Here is an 18514-nt window from a genome sequence, read left to right as displayed (position 1 = left end):
ATGTGCAATGTAGAGACGTTTAATCACTTCGATGCTTGAAAGTCCAATGACAAGTTGTTCATATAAACAGTGGGACCCTTCACATGTTAGGCTATTATTAAGCCGTGAAAAATAGTTTAGACGACTATTTCGTAATGAGGAAAACATCCATAGTATAATACTCAAGTGAAAAAAACAGATTACAAAACTCTGTATTCAACAAAGTGTCCAGATTGATAGAATATATCTGTATCTATTTATCCTAGAAGGATAAACACCCAACAGCTATACAGTTCTTTTTCTTAATCTTATTCTCTGAATTGTTGAAATATTCTGTGATGAACTTGTATTAATTTTTTCCCAATTTTTTTATTTTGAAAAAATTTAAAACTACAGAGAAAGGTTGTAGTTTCAAGAATAGCATAGTGAACACCCATTGCTATTATTGAGCCATATTTGCTTAATGTCTCTCTGTACAAATACATGGATAATATGTGTGTATATTCTGCTGAGTCATTTGAGGATCAATTGGAAGTGTGACATTTTGCTTCTGAATACTCAGCGCGTGTCTTTTAAGAGCAAGGATATTCTCCTATTGCTTCTGAATACTCAGTGCGTGTCTTTTAAGAGCAAGGATATTCTCCTATTGCTTCTGAATACTCAGCGCGTGTCTTTTAAGAGCAAGGATATTCTCCTATTGCTTCTGAATACTCAGCGCTTGTCTTTTAAGAGCAAGGATATTCTCCTATATAAGCACAGTAGACTCACCACTGTGATGACCGTTTAGAGTCATTAAAAAATGTCTATATGGGTGCAAAATTATTTTCTAATATATAGTCTCTGTTCAGATTTCCATACTTGTCCCAAGAATGCCCTTATGGCTGTTTTTATTGTTGTTTGGGACCCAGCCAAGCATTGTATGGTGCATTCAGCTGTCTTGGCTCTGAGGTATCTTAATCACAACTGTTTCCCAGTTATTTATCTATTTACACGACATTGACATTCCAGACCAGTTATTTTGCTAAATATCCCTCAATAAGGATTTTCCTAATTGTTTTCTTATGAATATGTGTGTGTTCTCAGTCCTGTCCAACTCTTTATGACCCCATGGACTGTAGCCCACTGGGCTAAACGTTTTTGGAAGGAGATTAATTAATCCTGAATCCTTCTTTGTCAGTAGAAGAGACACTGTCATTTATCTCATTGCCGTGCTTAGTCACTCAGTCGTGTCTGATTCTTTGCAACCTCATAGACTATAGCCCAGCAGGCTCGTCTGTCCATGGAATTCTCCAGGCAAGAATCCTGGAGTGGGTTGCCGTGCCCTCCTCCAGGAGATCTTCCCGACCTAGGAATTGAACCCGTGTCTCCCGCATTACAGGTGGATTCTTAACCGGCTGTCTCATTATTGGTACATTGATTTTGTCACTTAATTAAGATAATGTTCACCAGATTTATCCAGTGTGAACATGCTTTTCCCTCTTTCCAAGATTAACTAGTCTGGGAAGTGATACTCTGAGACTGTGTATTTCTTCTTTCTGTACAATTTTTTATCCAATGGTTCTAGCATCTGCCCAGATAATTCCTTTACTATGCTGGCTGCAAAAAAAAAATAATACTGAAATGAGAAAAATGATAGTTTAAGGAAGAATATTATATCTAGAGCAATTGTGAGAGTGCTTTATAAAGCCTTTTCCCTCATCCGACCTACTTTATTATTTAAAAAATTCTCGTTATAAAAGTAACACTTACTAGAGATACTTTGAAATTCAGTAAAGTAAAATGTAGAGAAAAAAATCAGTAGTTCCAGTAACCAAGAAAGCCATTAGTCTAGTGAACTTTTGTTGATGGCAAAGTCCCTCCCCTTGAGAAAGTCAGATGAGGATTCCATGAGCTTATTAAAAAAAGGCCCTAAAACAATATAAAAAGTGAGGAATCATCATTTTGTCTTTCTCCATATTTGGAATAAATTATTTTTTCATAAAATTTAGCATACTTGAAAAGAACAACATAATAGCACATTTTTTTCTACCTTACAAACTCCTGATAAACAGAATTCCATAAGCATTTCCACCATAACGTAAATAACACTTCCCTCATATTGTGGAATATGTAAATTGTTTTAGAATCTCATCTTTTATAAATAACAGTTGGAAGAACAGCTTTGCATAAAATGTTTTCATTTCTGTCTTTCATACACTTTCCCAATTTACGTATTCTTACTGAGGGACTCCTTCATAGTTCAGTTGGTAAAGAATTTGCCTGCAATGCAAGAGACCCTGGTTTGATTCCTGGGTCGGGAAGATCCACTGGAGAAGGGATAGGCTACCCACTCCAGTATTCTTGGGCTTCCCTGGTGGCTCAGTTGGTAAAGAATCTGCCTGCCATGTGGGAGACCTGGGTTCGATCCCTGGGTTGGGAAGATCCCTTAGAGAAGGGAAAGGCTACCCACTCCAGTATTTTGGCCTCGAGAATTCTGTGGACTATACAGTCCATGGGGTTGCAAAGAGTCGGATACAACTGAGTGATTTTCACTTTCAGCCACATTGAGCTAGTTATTGGATTCCGTATGGGACAGCCCACGTCTAGAGAGTCAACCAGACATCTAAACCGATTCCCTTTACCTCTTGCTTTCCAGGGAAGTTCCAGTACTGATGGACCTCCAGGGGAAATAGGGAATGTTGGCCCTCAGGTAGGTATGGCTGCTCGTGGGGTGCATTTCATCTGCTTTTGTGGAGGAGAAAGGTAGGCTGGGGTGAAAACTGGCTTGTTTCCTTCTGTAAAGTCTCTGTTTCCCTTCCGTCCCTAGGGTTCAAGAGGAAGACGAGGCCTGCCAGGGCTGAAGGTCAGTGCTTGCTGGAGAGAGTTGCTTTTTTTGTTCCACATAAATGGCTACTTCATCTAAGTCCTCTCTGAGGCCAAGGGGAATGTTGGTTGGGTTGTTGGAGGCTGTATCAGCCTTGGGAAGTTTCCAAGAAGAAAGGAAAGTTTATATGGTTCCCTGCTGCCTCTCCAACCTGCTATTTCATTTAGATGGAAAATAAGCTAATACCTCAGAGAGTTGCTTTTACCTCTGAAGTAATGATTTTTCCATTTAAAGAAGCAGGACTTTCAGTGGTGCATAAGGGGATCTCCTAGTCACTAAATAACAGTAGAAGACTGAGATTTTGCTATTTCCAAAGAAGGAATGGCATGATTTGCGGGTAGAATGGGATATCTCTGTGATTTTACTGAGCACTTATCCAGTACCACTCACTGCACTAGACCTACGTTTATATGGCCTCATGTAAACCTTTCATGCCCCAGGAGTTATGAGCATCATTAGTTACTTTTTATGGCTAAGAGAGGAAATATCAGTTTAGCAAAGTGAAGTTGTCATCAGAGGCCACATAGCTTTGGATTCAAATCCAAAGATCAAGGTTACTCTTGGAAATTTTTGTACCAAGTGGAGGAAGATTTGTTAGGTACATTCCTTTCTAACAGATTCTGGTCATGCTGTGCTGGCATTTTTTTCTAGAAGTCTCATGTTTGAGGATGAAGGAGAAGTCAGAGACTGATTTAAGTCATCTCTGAGGTTGGGAATGGGTGAGCGAGTGAGTGTGCATCTGTGTCTTCAAATCACACATGTTGCAAAAGTATAGCTATTGAGAAATCCCAAGTCTCACACATCCAAGCAAATTTTTTGACACCAACTAAAGTATTGTTTCTCATAAAATCTTAAAACTTGAAATAAGTTCTTAAACAGACCGTTTCTATGCTCTGAATTCAGTTTCAACACTTGTGAAAGAAATGTCTTTGGACTGTCATTTTAGCTTATTGTTTTTATTTCCCCACAAGGCAGAAAGAGATAGACTGTGAGCTGACCAGGCTCGGTTTCAGAGAAATTCAGTGGCTCTACTTGGTGGAAGGAATTTCCTACTCTTGAATTACTTAATACTTTTGCTGTGTTATGTGCATGCATGCACACTAAGTCGCTTCAGTCGTGTCCGACTCTGTGCGACCCTGTGGACAGCAGCCCCCAGGCTCCTCTGTCCACGGGATTCTCTAGGCAAGAATACTGGAGTGGGTTGCCATTTCTGTGCTGTGTACAGTTGTATCTAAATAGCCATTGATAGAGGGTCTTCTTCTCAGATGGGTCTTGGGTTTTTGGTTCCCTAAACTGAACTCCACCTCCTGTATCTTTCCTTTTTATTTAATTTAAACCAGAGCTGAGCCTGTGCATAAATTTAAAATCCAACTGCACTCACAAGCATGTCGTGAAAAATGGTTCCCTGCTTGTTGTTTCCCAGGCATTCAGGAGCATTCATTTTCATCCTGTGGGGCTGTTCCTTTTGGTATTTTTTGCCATTTTCCTAAAGAACATGCTTCCTTTGTTATTTCTTAGTTTTCAGTTTTAGATGTTTTTCTTTTGATTTCTTCCATTGGAGGAGAAGAATATTTTTTAACCTGTCCATCTCCTCCATATGCTGCCCCCTACCTCATTTGACAATATACATATTTTCTCCACTTTTGGTCAGATCAATTTGCTGTTCAGATGGTGACCGTTACATAGTACTTACAGCTATTTAACTTTGGACTTCCTTGAGTCACCCTCTCTCCCCATTTGCTTTGTGTTCTGTTCACCTATTACTAGTTAATCATAAAGCTCTTTGACAAAACTGATTGCCTCCAATATGCTGAAACGTGTAAGGTTTATGACTGAGTCACTTTGCTGCACACCTGAAACTAACACAGCATTGTAAGTTAACTACAGTTCCATGAAAAAATATTGAAAAGCGTACAGGCATGAGTTACAATGAAAGAGTCTGGGCTTTGCTGTCCACAACCACATCATCTTCTGACACATTACACCATGGATGTCACTAATGTGACAGGCAGATTAGGCAACATTTCGCAACCAGTTTCAACATTTATGGCTTCATGCCTCTTAAAACCTGGTCCACATTTATAAACCTAGACATCAGCTCTTAAAGAACATAATGATTTAACAGTAAAGACTAACAGATGTGCCTCCCATTTATCTGAATGGTCTAACAACTTATGAAACACAAATAATTGGTCCACGGACGGATTAATTCTGAGTGTAGGATTTCCTCTGTTTGTAAATCTAAGAGTAACCGGTAATCTGGGCAGCTTGTGAGCAAAGTGAGAAAGAAAGCAGCATCATGCGCAAACTAGATGATCACCCTCAGTTGTGGAAAATGTATCTTCTCTGTAGAAATGAAAGTATTCATTTGAGGGAGGTATTAAATCGGTTACCAGATGAATCATTTTAACAGATCATCCCTTGCCTAGAAAACTAGATTCATGCTGTAAGAATCTGTAGGGTTTTAAAACCAGTTTTGGGGCAATTTTTTGGTGTGCTTTTTTGTGTTTTGTTCCAAAATGTCATGCTTGCCACTGAGCTCAATATTCTGAGTCTCCTCAAATGGAGTAAAGATCCTTAACACCAGTGAGCATTTAGCCCACAGCCCTTAAAAGGAGTGGATGAGCTTTTAAGAACCAGTTATTATGTAAAATGGAAGTTTGGGTTGTTTAAACAAAGTGTTTTTGCTTCTATCACTAGCTTAGGTATTGGAAGGAGACTAGGAAAGACAGTAAGAATATGATTTTTCATTTTTCCAACCAAGTAGGTGGGGCCTCCTCATTTCCTCTTCAACTCTGATCCTAGGATGACTGAACACAGACTCACAGATACTTTTTGTCTTTCTCTTACTGCCTTTAAGTGCCATCTTGCAAGGAAAACTGCCTTCCAGGAACACTGAAGATGCCTGGTGAACTCAACTAAGTTCTATTCATTTTGACAGGGTGTGCGTGGAGAATCTGGTGAAGAGGGTTTCCAAGGAGAGCTGGGGTCTCCAGGTTCACAGGTTGTATCATTGAACTTGTTTTTAGTGCTGAAGAATATTTGCTTGAGATTTTAACTTAGGTTCTTTGATAGGATTTGACATATATCAGGATGATCTAGGATGCTGCCTTCCCAAAGGAAACTGCCTTCCAAAGAAAATTGTATAGCCTCTTTTCTGGGCAGGTTAAATTGCAGTAGCTAATATTTACTAAGCAATTACTATGTCCTATGTATGGCCCCAAACACTACTATTAGCTCATTTAATCCTTCAGTGGGAGAAGTTTTATCATGCCCATTTTATAGGGGAGAAATGGAGTGGGGATAGAAAAATTAGGTATATTGGCCAAGCTCACATACTGCTGTAAGTGACAGAGATGAGACTGAAATTTAGGCAGCCTAGTTATAAATCTCCTGTATTGCAGACAGACACTTTACCGTCTGAGCCACTAGGGAAGCCCCAGTTATAAATCTATGCTCTTAACTACGGCCTCTGAAGCTGTGTATGCAGATTACTTAAATAGTATTTACTTCATTAAAATTGGATTCAATTTTGCAGGAAAGATCAGCAAAGTGTTTATTGAGCATTAAGTATATAGAGGGTACTTTACAGATATGCCTGAGTCATTCAGGAGTTCAGGTCCAGTGGGGCATTGTAAACTATTGAGTGATAACCAGAAATTACATTTTCAACCAGTTCTTTTGCAGTCTTCAAAGTGTAATCCAAATCTGTCATTCTATAAACCTCTTTGGAACACTTTCTGCATCTTTCTTTGGAAAGCCAAATTGTTTACAGGGATCGTCAAAAGGAGAAATTTTAAACAGATTTTACTAACACATTGAATCACTCTCCATAATTTTGAAGCTTGTGTAAGTGGCAGATAGTCATTTGAGAAGGTTTATGCTGTCTTTTTGACTTGACTAAGGTGCCAACAAAAGAAATGGGTCATCAAAGTGTAATTAGAGATTGTATGTATTTTATAATAGAAAGTATTGTCTGAGCCTAAGGGAAAACAACCGAGAAATATTTTTGGCTTTCCTTTTTCTCACTGGCTTAATTCAAATGTGGACCACTGTTGTGTTCTGGACTTCCTCTTTAAGTTCACTTTATTATATGGCTGAACATACGGGGGGCTGATCATGAGTAAGATAATCCAGAAAACCTCCCTTGATTCTCGCCTTCCCACTGGGGTGTGGATATGATGGTCTGTTTAAACAGATGATTACAATACCTCACCCAGGAGTATAGAAGCCAGGATCAATGCTTCTAATGGGAAAGCATTTCTCAGAATGCTGAGGAAGAATTAAAATGTCAAAAATCAGTAAAGTCAAATAGATTGGAGAGAAAACGAAGACCTCCCCAGCAATTGCCCAGTGAGATTAAGCCAGTTAAAATGTGTTTGGGTTCTTGATAATACCGGGATGCAAACTCTTGCCCTTAACCCTTGTGTGGTTAAGGACACAGTTGATTTTTCAAAGGAGATCAATGTGCCAGCCACTCTTCTCATTTCTCTTTTAGGGTTTAAAATTAGTTGAGTGAAAAAATCAATTTTTAAATTCTAGTATTCATTAGATTCAACTGGAGAAGTGGTTAAGAATATAGATACTGCTTAGATGGAGGGAGTGTGGAATGAGTGAGCTGTGGGTGCCTCAGAGGGCAGTGGCCGCTTGACTCCAGTGTGATGAGAGCGATTGTGACGGGTCAGAGACCCTTCATTTGTGCTTCCGTGGGCATCTGAGGCGATTTTATGGTTACATGGAAAATAAACAACTCTATAAAAACTGGTTGAATTTTAATGTCATCTCTGGACCAGGGACCAAGAGGAAGGCGAGGCCCACCAGGAAGTCTTGGAGAAAAAGGCTTAGTGGGTGCTCAGGTAGGTTTGACAAACTCCCAGCTCAACACAGCTGCTCATTCCCCATGGCCAGTTCATAGACCTGTATGTCCCTGGACAAATAATGTAAAGATACACGGTTTGTTCTGGGATCTCTGGGTATCAGGACTTTCTAGAAATAGTTAATTTGAGGAAATAGACACTGACCACCAGCTATGTACCCCTTCTACTCTAAGGATACGTAGGATTGTGGGAATACAGTAATGAAGTAGATTCAGTTTGAGCCACAAGGGTGTGTAACACAAGCTCATGCTTACCTGTAGTACAAGAAATAGTACTATCAAAGGGGCATAAATGACCGATTTATTCCTCATAAACATATAAGGAAGCATTACTTAAAATCACCCCAATTTTATAGAAGAGAAAACTGAGGCTCCAAGGGATTTAATGATTTTTCACCTGAATGGTAAGTGGCTGAACGGGCCCCCAACTTGGGTCTCTCTAGTGCCTGTGTAGTGCCTTCTCCACTTGCTATCCTGTGGTTCATAGGAGGGTCAGATCAGGTTGAAGCCGGTGGTTAGAAGTGGCCTCCTGTGGAAGGAGCATTTGAGAACAGCTTCAAAAACCCAAGCAGCACCATTTGAGCCAGGGATATAAAGTGTCTGGAAGATTCAAAATGGCCTACGCCATCTCTCTCTTGGTTGGGAAAGGTCAAGTCCTATAACTGATCATATCATTTTTGTTCTTACTTGATCATATTTTCTGTTTGGAGTGGGTAAAAGTTCATACAGTTGCCTTCCCAATGTCTTCATCAGATGGTGTTTTTCTCTAGTAGCCAGGTGATTCCTCCAGATCTTGGCATCTGGAGTATGTGGCCTCTTACACAGATCACCCTGCTCGCTCACCTCAGTCCCCTGCTCAGAGGTTAAATGTGCATGTTATGCACTTTGGAGGATAAAATTAATTGTATCAAACATCACAGCTGATTTGGGTTGTGGTCTTATTACAGGGGAATCCTGGGCCTCCAGGCCCAAATGGTTCAAAAGGAAAAGATGGACGGAGGGGAATGAAGGTGAGTGTCAGAAAGCTCACTCTATGGACGGAGGGGAATGAAGGTGAGTGTCAGAAAGCTCACTCTTCCTTGTGCAACTGGATCCTTTCATGTGAGTATCTCCTTACATGATCGTTTCCAGTATGAGAGACTGATGTGCTTGGTGATCACACGATTCTTCATTACCTTGTAGTTAGATAGATGGGGACCGAGAAGGAAAGATGCTTAGACAGCCATATAGCAAGATGGATGGATAGATGGTCACATACATCAGTAGACACAGACACGTCACTAATTAGATAAAAATACAGACTTACCACCAGAGTACATTCACATTCTAACACCTAGAAAAAGCTGTGGTAATATAAAATTCTGTAACTGGCGCTGCATACCTGGCTTGTTGATTTTCAATACCAAAATCTTTACTGTAATAAAGTTATTGGTATTTCGCAAAGTCTAGAGGAAGATTTCGGAGAAGGCAATGGCACCCCACTCCAGTACTTTTGCCTAGAAAATCCCATGGACAGAGGAGCCTGGTAGGCTGCAGTCCATGGGGTTGCTACGAATAGGACACGACTGAGCGACTTCACTTTCACTTTTCACTTTTCACTTTCATGCATTGGAGAAGGAAATGGCAACCCACTTCAGTGTTCTTGCCTGGAGAATCCCAGGGACAGGGGAGCCTGGTGGGCTGCCATCTGTGGGGTCGCACAGAATCGGACACGACTGAAGCAACTTAGCAGCAGCAGTCTATCTGTAAGCCAATATAGTGGGCTTCCCTGGTGACTCAGTGGTAAAGAAGCCACCTATGATCCTTGGTCGGGAATTTTCCCTGGAGAAGGAAATGGCAGCCCATTCCAGTGTTCTTGCCTGGAGAATCCCAGGGACAGGGGAGCCTGGTGGGCTGCCGTCTGTGGGGTTGAACAGAGTTGGACACGACTGAAGCGACGTAGCAGCAGCAGCAACAGAGGAAGATTTGACATTAGACTGCAGGATGATGTCACGAGGACTTAAAAGGAATGTAAAATCTCTATGGAAAATGACATAAAATTGATTGCGCTTAGAAAATTAACTTCATGTTTGCCTTTTATTATAAAAGGGAGAGCTTGGTGATGTAGGTGAAAGAGGACCGCCAGGTCTACAAGGACCAGGAGGGCAACCTGTAAGTCTAGTTTCTCTGCTTTGGACTCCTGATAGAATTTCATGTTATTTGTTCTTGCTCCACAGAAAATTGTAACATTTTTGATGAAAACTTGGGGTTATGACTATGACATGAATCATCAGTAGAGCTGTTGTAAATCTCTGTAGTTCAAAGATTCCCAGACTCCTTATGTCAATACAGGCTCCAAAGATATCTTGGGATTTATTGTTGGAGAGGGAGGTTCCAAAAAGACTCTTCTGTGTGACAAAGATATTTTACAAGTGTTTGAGTCTTCAAGAATACAAAGATGTTATGAAACGTTTTTTTTTTCTTCTTCTGGAAAAACAAGTAAGACAGCCAATCAGAGTTGCAAACTTTTAAAGGTCCGAGTTTGATTATTCAGAGCCTGTCATCATCTTTGGAGACCAAAGATGATCTGCAATGCTGTGCCTTTTCACCTTAGTCATTACTCTGAAGGTGAGAGCAAGTTAGTTATTTCATGACTATTTTCAATTTACTACCTCACTGTTACAGAGTAATGCTGTTTTTCCAACTCATATTTCTGAGATTTTTTTCATTACAGTAGGAAGGACCTGCTGCTGTTTTTCCCTCACTCAGCATTGAACTTGCATTTTTTTTTTTTTTTTTTTAGCAGGCAGAAGAAACAAAAACAGGCCTAAGAAGCTTAAACTTAAATGTGGAAAGGGGTAAAAAATAGGATTACTATCAAATGCGTTTACACTCAAGTCAGATGATAAGGTTAACACTGTTGATTAGACTATCTTGACTTGAAATAATGCTGGCCTGTCCCTGGAACAGGCCAGGCTGGAGAGCAGTGCCTTTCTTGAAGGTGTCCCCTCAGAGGGGACATCTCTAAAACATACAGTTTGGGCCTCTGGGGTTACAGATGCTGACGGTCTTGCATGTCCTTGAGCAGAGTGAAGCTGGAGTAAAGCAACTGAGCCTCATTCGCATCTTTTTCTCCCTTCGGTAATCTATTTCTGGCAAATTTATTTTTTACATTATTTTTCTTTCTTTTCAAAAATTTCAAACGTTCCCCCTTAGGTCATTGCCATAACTTCTATGGCTTAAAATAAAAAAAATCTTCTCAGTTGATTTGGGTACAGTCTTTGTTCATTCAGCAAAGAATAGACAGAAAGTTCTGAGCTGACTCTTTATTACAAGAGGCTCACTGTCTAAGTGCACAGTATAGATCCCAGTAGAATCATCAACATTTTCGTAATTGCTGCCCTCATCACCTCCGTGTGGAATTCCACCATCACCGCCTCCACCGTCATCAGTTCCGTCACCGTGACCAGCATCACCATCACCACCGCTACCATGAATCAGCACCATCTAGGCCAGCACCATCGCCACTCCCCTACCAACATCACCAGCGCTACAGCCACCGCCAGAAGCAGAACAATGGCACGAATCAAGCACTGTCCCTGTGCTTGGCACCATGCTAAGTGCTTTCCACGCACAATTCCTCTTAGTCTTTCAAAAAAAAAAAAAAAATCTTGCTGTGTAGATGATGTTATTATCCCCATGGTATGGTTTTTCCTGTGGTCATGTATGGATGTGAGAGTTGGACTGTGAAGAAAGCTGAGCGCCAAAGAATTGATGCTTTTGAACTGTGGTGTTGGAGAAGACTCTTGAGAGTCCCTTGGACTGCAAGGAGATCCAACCAGTCCATTCTGAAGGAGATCGGTCCTGGGTGTCTTTGGAAGGAATGATGCTAAAGCTGAAACTCCAATATTTTGGCCACCTCATGCAAAAAGTTGACTCATTGGAAAAGACTCTGATGCTGGGAGGGATTGGGGGCAGGAGGAGAAGGGGATGACAGAGGATGAGATGGCTGGATGGCATCACTGACTTGATGGACGTGAGTCTGAGTGAACTCTGGAAGTTGGTGATGGACAGAGAGGCCTGGCGTGCTGCGATTCATGGGGTCACAAAGAGTCGGACACGACTGAGCGACTGAACTGAACTGGACTGAACAGATGAGGAGGTTGAGTAACTTGGCCAAGGTCACTTATAGAACCAGTGTTGTAAGTGGAAAAAAAAGTCAGGTCCATCTGGGTTTATATCATATGGACCACATTGGCTTCATCCACCCCTCCTCTCCAATTTGTCTTTATTCCGAGAGACTTACCAGTTCTGAAGCTTCTTCTGTTGTGATTTTATCCTGCAAACAAAGCAAATTTAGCCCAAGGGGGAACTTTGTACAGTGATTTGGCTTCCTACAACCAAGATAGCATCTTGCTGAGGTCAGAATTTTGATGAAGACGTGATCAAAAAATTAACACACACGTGCACACACACACACACACTTACTTATCTTGTGGTCTTTTAAAGTTTTAAACCCTTGTCCCCTCCTTATCCTGTGAAGGACATCTAGTGTTTGTGCTGTAGAGGTAGGAGAAATCTCCACCAAATCCCCCCAACCTCTGCCAAGCCCCTCTGCCTTCCCTACCTCCTTGCCCTGCTGGTTTGTCCAAGAGTTCAGAGAATATTATCGACCAAGTGTTGTTGTGGATGACTCTACAATTCATCACGTATCTTTTTCTTAGGGTCTTCCCGGTCCAGAGGGATATGGACATCCAGGAAGAAAAGGAACAAAGGTGAGGGTTACCTGACAGATTATTCCCAACTAAAGATGGTAGTTTTTATTTTACTTCACTAGAATAAGAGTTATTACCCAAGTGGTGTACCAGAAATGGTTTCTGTGTATTTTTTTTTAATGACATATATCAGAGCTGCCAGAGTTCCCTCCTTAAAAAATAAAAGGTGATTTAGTCTCTCCCTTATTTAAAAAACAAATTCCTAGCCCCACCCCAGCTCTGTGCACGCCAGGACTGTTGCAACTCCTTGTCTTTGCAAATGCTCTTGCCTCTGTTTGGGATGGCCTCCCCATCTCCTTCTTTTGGACCATTTTTACTCTCGTTCTTAGACTGACTCAAGTGTCAGCTTCTTTCTGCTGATGCCCTACTGGGCTTCCCCAGACAGAAATCGTGCTGTGCCCTGTGTTCCTAAGGCCCAGTGTTCATGTTTCTACAGCAGCTTCCCCATCTAGGTTGGATTGTCATTTATCCGTGCAGCTACTTCCAGTTTGTGAACTTGCCGTCAGGCTTGCATCTTATTCATTTTAAGAAATGTTAAGTGTTTAATTTATTTATTTTAAAATTAATCTGTTTAAAAAAATTGCCGTGTGGTTGATTTACACTGCTGAGTTAGTTTCAGGTGTACAGAAAAATGATTCCTCTATCTGTCTATATCTCCTCTTTTTCAGATTCTTTTCCATTATAGCTTGTTACACATTTTTGAGTATAGTACTGTGTGCTATACTGTAGACCTTTGTTGGTTATCTATTTTAGCAGTGTGTGTTAGTCACTCACTTGTGTCTGACTCTGTCCATGGAAGTCTCCAGGCAAAAACACTGGAGTGGGTAGCCATTCCCTTCTCCAGGGGATCTTCTTGACTCAGGGATTGAACCTGGGTCTCCTGCATTGCAGCAGATTCTTTACTGGTTGAACCACCAGTAAAGCCCCCACGGTTAGTAGAGTATAAATGTTAATCCCACACTCCGCCTTTCCCCTTTGGTAAGTTTGTTTTCTATGTCTGTGAGTCTATTTCTAGTAATATATTCATTTGTCTCATTTTTTAGACATTTTATTCATTTTTGTATTGCTGGAACAGAGCCTGGTGCTGAAAATAGCTGCTCAATAAGTATATTTGAATATTTCCTCCTATGAGAATCTGGTATTTTAGCAAAACCTCAGTGACAGAGGTTTTGAAGCTTGGAAACCCCATGAAGCTTGAATCAAATGTCATTGGCTGCAATTATTCTGGGGGCTTTAGCCCACAAGTTACATTTCTTGTCTCATAGAATCAGTCACTGGGCTGTGCAGCGGTGCTCAGCTGCTGAACAGGACTCTGGGCTGACTTTTCTGCCATTCTCTCGTTTCCCCGTGGCTGCCAGATGGCACCACTGCCATTTCATCGAGCAGAAAAGAGCCCCGAGTGCCGTAAGTGCTTAGTAAATACCTGTGGAATGATGGAACATCTAGTTTAGCCTTGTCAGTGTGCAGATAAGAGTATGGAGATTCAGAGAAGTGAAGCTTCCTACCTCAGGTCACACAGCTTGAGCCAGATCTGAGTGTAGAAGGTAGTCTTTGGAGCCCCATCCTGGCAAATTAAATCTTTCTTCTCTAAGGTAGAGTTTGCATAGAAAGGATGCTGGAATTCAAACCGGCGTGTTTGGAGCCAGATGCCAGCTGTGAGCTAGCACGGGGGCCGTCCGTGCTCACCGTGACACAGTCTGCTGCGGGGCATAGGGCTGCAGTTTGCGCTTGCTGCGTTTTCTTCTGGCAGGACGCCGCGGTCCCCTTCAGGCTCTTACGCTGCCTGGCTCACTGCCTTTTCCTGGCTGGCTCACTCTTCTCTCCTCCAAGTTGACGACCTCATACCCACCTTTCTCCCCTCAAGCCTCCAAGACCTGCTTCGTCTTCTCCATTTTCAGCAGGTGACTGTGCCTCCTATTTCATTAAGTAAGTAGATCATTGAGGAGAAAACCGCTGCGTGCACCCACCGCCGCAAAGGCCGCCTGCTTGCCTCCAAGCCTGAGTGTCCAGCCTTCCTTGCACTGCCCTGCATCACAGTCTGTGCCGTTATCTGTCTGTGAGCCTCCTCGTGCCTCCTGTGGACCGAATTCCATTCCTTTTTTTTGGCTTCCTTAAAGCCCTGGCTCTTGCAGCAGTCACCTTTCTTTCCTGCATCATTACATTTTCTTCCCTCACCATAGACCATTCCCATCAGTATACAAACAGGTGGAAATATCCCTCATCTAAAACAAACAAACAAATTAAAGAAAAACACCCAAACAACAACAAAAAAAACCCCAAACCCCCTCACTTAACTAGACTCCCATTGCCCCATTCTTCTCCTATAAAATTCTCGGAAGGAGCAGTCTGTATTAGTGGTTCTTACACAGGGGTGATTTTACCCTCCAGGGGGCATCTGGCAATACCTAGAGATGTTTTGGTTGTCTGAACTGGGGCAGGGATGCTGCTGGCCTCTAGTAGGTGGAGACCAGAGATGCCGTTTTATGCTGTTTGACAGCCCTTCACGGCTAACAACCATCAGGTCTAAAATGTCAGTAGCGCCTCGGTTTGGAAATACCACCTTCTTCCCTCTGGTTCTCTGCAACTGATGACAGTTGAGCCTTCACTCCGTGGCCCTCCCCTCTCACGACATCTGCTTCAGTCGTGGTAAATGTGTGCTGCGTTTGAGGAACAGTGGTGCTAAGTCCAGTGGTCAGTTCTTTGCCCACATTGTGCTACATGTCTCAGCGGCATTTGGCAGAGATGATCAAAAGGGCTTGATCTTTAAACCTTTCCCGACCCAACTTCCAGCACACACTACTTCCTTGGTTGTCACTGGCTGCTCTTGCCTGGACCTTCTCAATGTTCTAGAGCACTAAATGTTGAAGACTCGAGATGACTCTATCCTCACATTTCTCTCCCTCCTTAGTTACTCCTGAGATGACCTGACTGATGGAGTCAAGTGCCATCCACCCTCCAATCTTCAGTTTATTTCTCTAGCCTGAACCAGTCTCTTAAGTTCCAAATACGTTTCCCTTGGTTATCTAATAGGTACATGAAAATTGGCATGTCCCAACCAACTTTTTTCTTCTTCTTTCATTTTATAATCTTTTATTATGGAAAAATCCAAACATATATATAAGTGAAGATACAAATGTAATGATCCCTCTTCCGATGTACACATTACCTAGTTCAAACAATGCAAAACACTTGGCCAGTTTAGTTTTGTTTTATTTGTGGTCTCACCCACTTTTCTTCACCCCTCTCCCATTTATTTTGAAGTAAATCCCTGGTAGTGTATCAGTTCGGTTCAGTCGTTCAGTCATGTCCAACTTTTTGCAACCCCATGGACTGCAGCACGCCAGGCCTCCCTGTCCATCACCAACTCCCTGAGCTTGCTCAAACTCATGTCCATCGAGTCGGTGATGCCATCTAACCATCTCATCCTCTGTCGTCCCCTTCTCCTCCTGCCCTCAATCTTTCCCAGCATCAGGGTCTTTCCTAATGAGTCACTTCTTCCCATCAGGTGGCCAAAGTATTGGAGTTTCAGCTTCAGCATCAGTCCTTCCAATGAATATTCAGGACTGTATATTTCATGCATAAACATTTCAGCTTGCATCTCTATCTTTTAAAAATGTACAATACCATCATCACACCTGCGTGCATGCTAAGTCACTTCAGTCGTGTCCGACGCTTTGCGACCTATGGACTGTAGCCTACCAGGCTTCTCTGTCCATGTGATTTTCCCAGGCAAGAATACTGGAGTGGGTTGCCATTTCCCTCTCCAGGGGATCTTCCGGACCCAGAGATGGAACGTGTTTCTCTTTCATCTCCTTCGTTGGCGCTGGCAGGCGGGTTCTTTGCCACCTGTGTCACCTGGGGAGCAATGATGCTGATCGCTTACGGTGAATGGTGCCACCAGATTCCCCGTCTCTGAAGCATAAAATTTCACTCTGGGACCAAAGACAGTCTCAGGCACCAAGAGCTTTGTGAGGCAAAGATTTTTATTTAAAGTGAAAGTGAAAAAGAAAAAGTGAAAAGTCATGTTTGACTTTTTGTGAAAAAAAAGAAAAAAAAAGAAAAAGTGAAAAAAGTTTCTTGCACAGGCATCAGAAGGGGGTCAAAGAGTACCCACCCCCACTATTTTAAGCAGGGCATTGGGTACTTCTCAGCTGATGGCTGAGAATAGAGAAAAAGAATTCCTCAAGGTCGTAAGAGCTCCATCCAACCCTCCCCCAAGGCAGACATCCTGAGATAACCAGCCCGAGACTAGCCAGGGAGAACAGGTTCTGAGCAACGTCTCAGACCAAGATATACCATTGCTGTGTAATCAGGGGGACAAGTCTTGAGATATGGGTTCCCATGCAAGATGTGCTACAATTAAAATCGTTAACATAGAGTCTAAGAAAAGCATTTCCATGAGTAAGACACTGTCTCACTCTGTAATTATCAACTCCAGACCTAAAGAAAGGCCAGTTCTCAGGCAAGATACATTGTTGCACACGGCTTAAGGAAAGCATGAGGAGAATGTTCACCTCCTCCTGAAAGGTCCCTGGACTCGGGGCCGAAGTTATCTCTCTCAATCCTTTAGTATCATCAAACATGCAGTCAGTCAAAACTGATTCACCTGCCCTTCACCCTGCCTTCCCCAGCATGGGAAGTAGAGACTGCATCCTGCCAGTTACTCAAGACAGGTGCTTGTTTCATCTTTAATAAATCTCCTTTTCTCCCTGCCTGCGTTTAATCCATCAGCAGATGAGGGTGAGTCTGTCTTCAAAATACATACATGGGATGAGATTTCATCCCATCTCACCACGGCCAGTGCTGCCTCTGGGCTAAGCTAGCATGCTGCAATACTGTAATGATGGTCATCGCCACCTGACTGTTCTCCCTGCTTCTGCACTTCCGGTTAGCTCTGCTTGAAGGAACCAGAGCCATGTTTAAAATGCAGAGTCAGATCATGTCACTTCTTTACTCACAGCCCAGCCGTGGCTCCTGATGGCTTTCAGAGTTAGCCACACTGTTCCGTGACCTACACGACTCTCTGCAATCCACCCTCCCCACACCCTTGTTCTGTTTCACTGTTCCTCAGACTTGGCGCCTGTTCATACTCCTATTTATGGTTTTCACATACTCCTTCCTCTGCCTGGATGCTCCTCTTTGGCACATCTGTTTGGCTTGCTTCCGTAATTCTTTTCTTTTCTTTTATTTTTTTGTGCTTCCATAATTCTTACTGGAAGAATAATGGAAGAATTCTTTACCCAAATGCCACCTCTCCAAAATGGTTTTGCCTGACACCCTCGTATAAAACAGTTACACTCCTCACCCCTACATGTCATTATCTGTTCCTTAATCCTTTTTTCCGGAATAGCATTGATCTTACCCTGGCAGACTGTATGTCTCTCTCTCACTAGCAGGTAAATTCCTTGATGACAGGATCTTTGTTCTGTTTACCATGGAATTCCCAATGCCTAGAGACATGTCTGGCAGACAGTAGGTGCTAAATACATACTTGTTGACTGAATGATTGCTTGGTAGTAGTATGTCTTTGGTCTGACAGTGATCACCTACTCTCCTGCAGCAATTTAGTGCCCCTTCCCTTGGTTTCCATTGGATCATACCTCTGGTTACTTAAACTGATAGATAAAAAATGCACAAGGAGAAAGTTTCGTTACACAATACATCAAGGAAGGAGGAGGAATTTGTAAAAATCATGTGTACATTGTTTTGCGTTGAGTTGTAGAAGGGAAATACGGCCACTTGGGAGGAGCTGAAGATAACAGCCGTTGTGATCGTTGTTTTTACTGGCACTGGTTTCTGAGTCTGTTTCCTCAAAATTGTAGTTCCTTCTTTTCCCCCCAACGAATGTCAAAGAAAGCTTAATCATATGACACTAAGCAAAGCCCTTATCTCGTTTCTGACACTAGGGTGAACCTGGATTTCCTGGCTACCCTGGTGCACAAGTAAGAAGATATCTTTTTGGCCCTGATATCTGGTATGCAGTGTGTGTCATTTGTTTGTCCTTTATTTTTCTTTACACTCATGGTTCTGCTTTTGATTCTA

The 18514-nt window shown here is 42.2% G+C and overlaps 1 protein-coding gene across 1 annotated transcript in view; it reads left to right on the top strand.

The window, feature by feature from the left end:
- The window catches only part of LOC129644558 (collagen alpha-4(VI) chain-like), a 131339-nt gene that overhangs the window by 71381 nt on the left and 41444 nt on the right, over positions 1-18514 (top strand). The window contains 8 exon segments of the mRNA XM_055570142.1: positions 2615-2668; positions 2786-2821; positions 5784-5846; positions 7636-7698; positions 8666-8728; positions 9807-9869; positions 12422-12472; positions 18379-18414. Of these exon segments, the coding sequence (XP_055426117.1) occupies positions 2615-2668; positions 2786-2821; positions 5784-5846; positions 7636-7698; positions 8666-8728; positions 9807-9869; positions 12422-12472; positions 18379-18414 (429 nt within the window).

Source organism: Bubalus kerabau, chromosome 2 (assembly GCF_029407905.1).
Source record: "Bubalus kerabau isolate K-KA32 ecotype Philippines breed swamp buffalo chromosome 2, PCC_UOA_SB_1v2, whole genome shotgun sequence".
In the NCBI taxonomy this organism is placed as follows: Eukaryota; Metazoa; Chordata; class Mammalia; order Artiodactyla; family Bovidae; genus Bubalus; species Bubalus kerabau.
The sequence above is the reverse complement of the archived record's forward strand: the minus strand, read 5'-3'. Positions and strand labels throughout refer to the sequence as shown.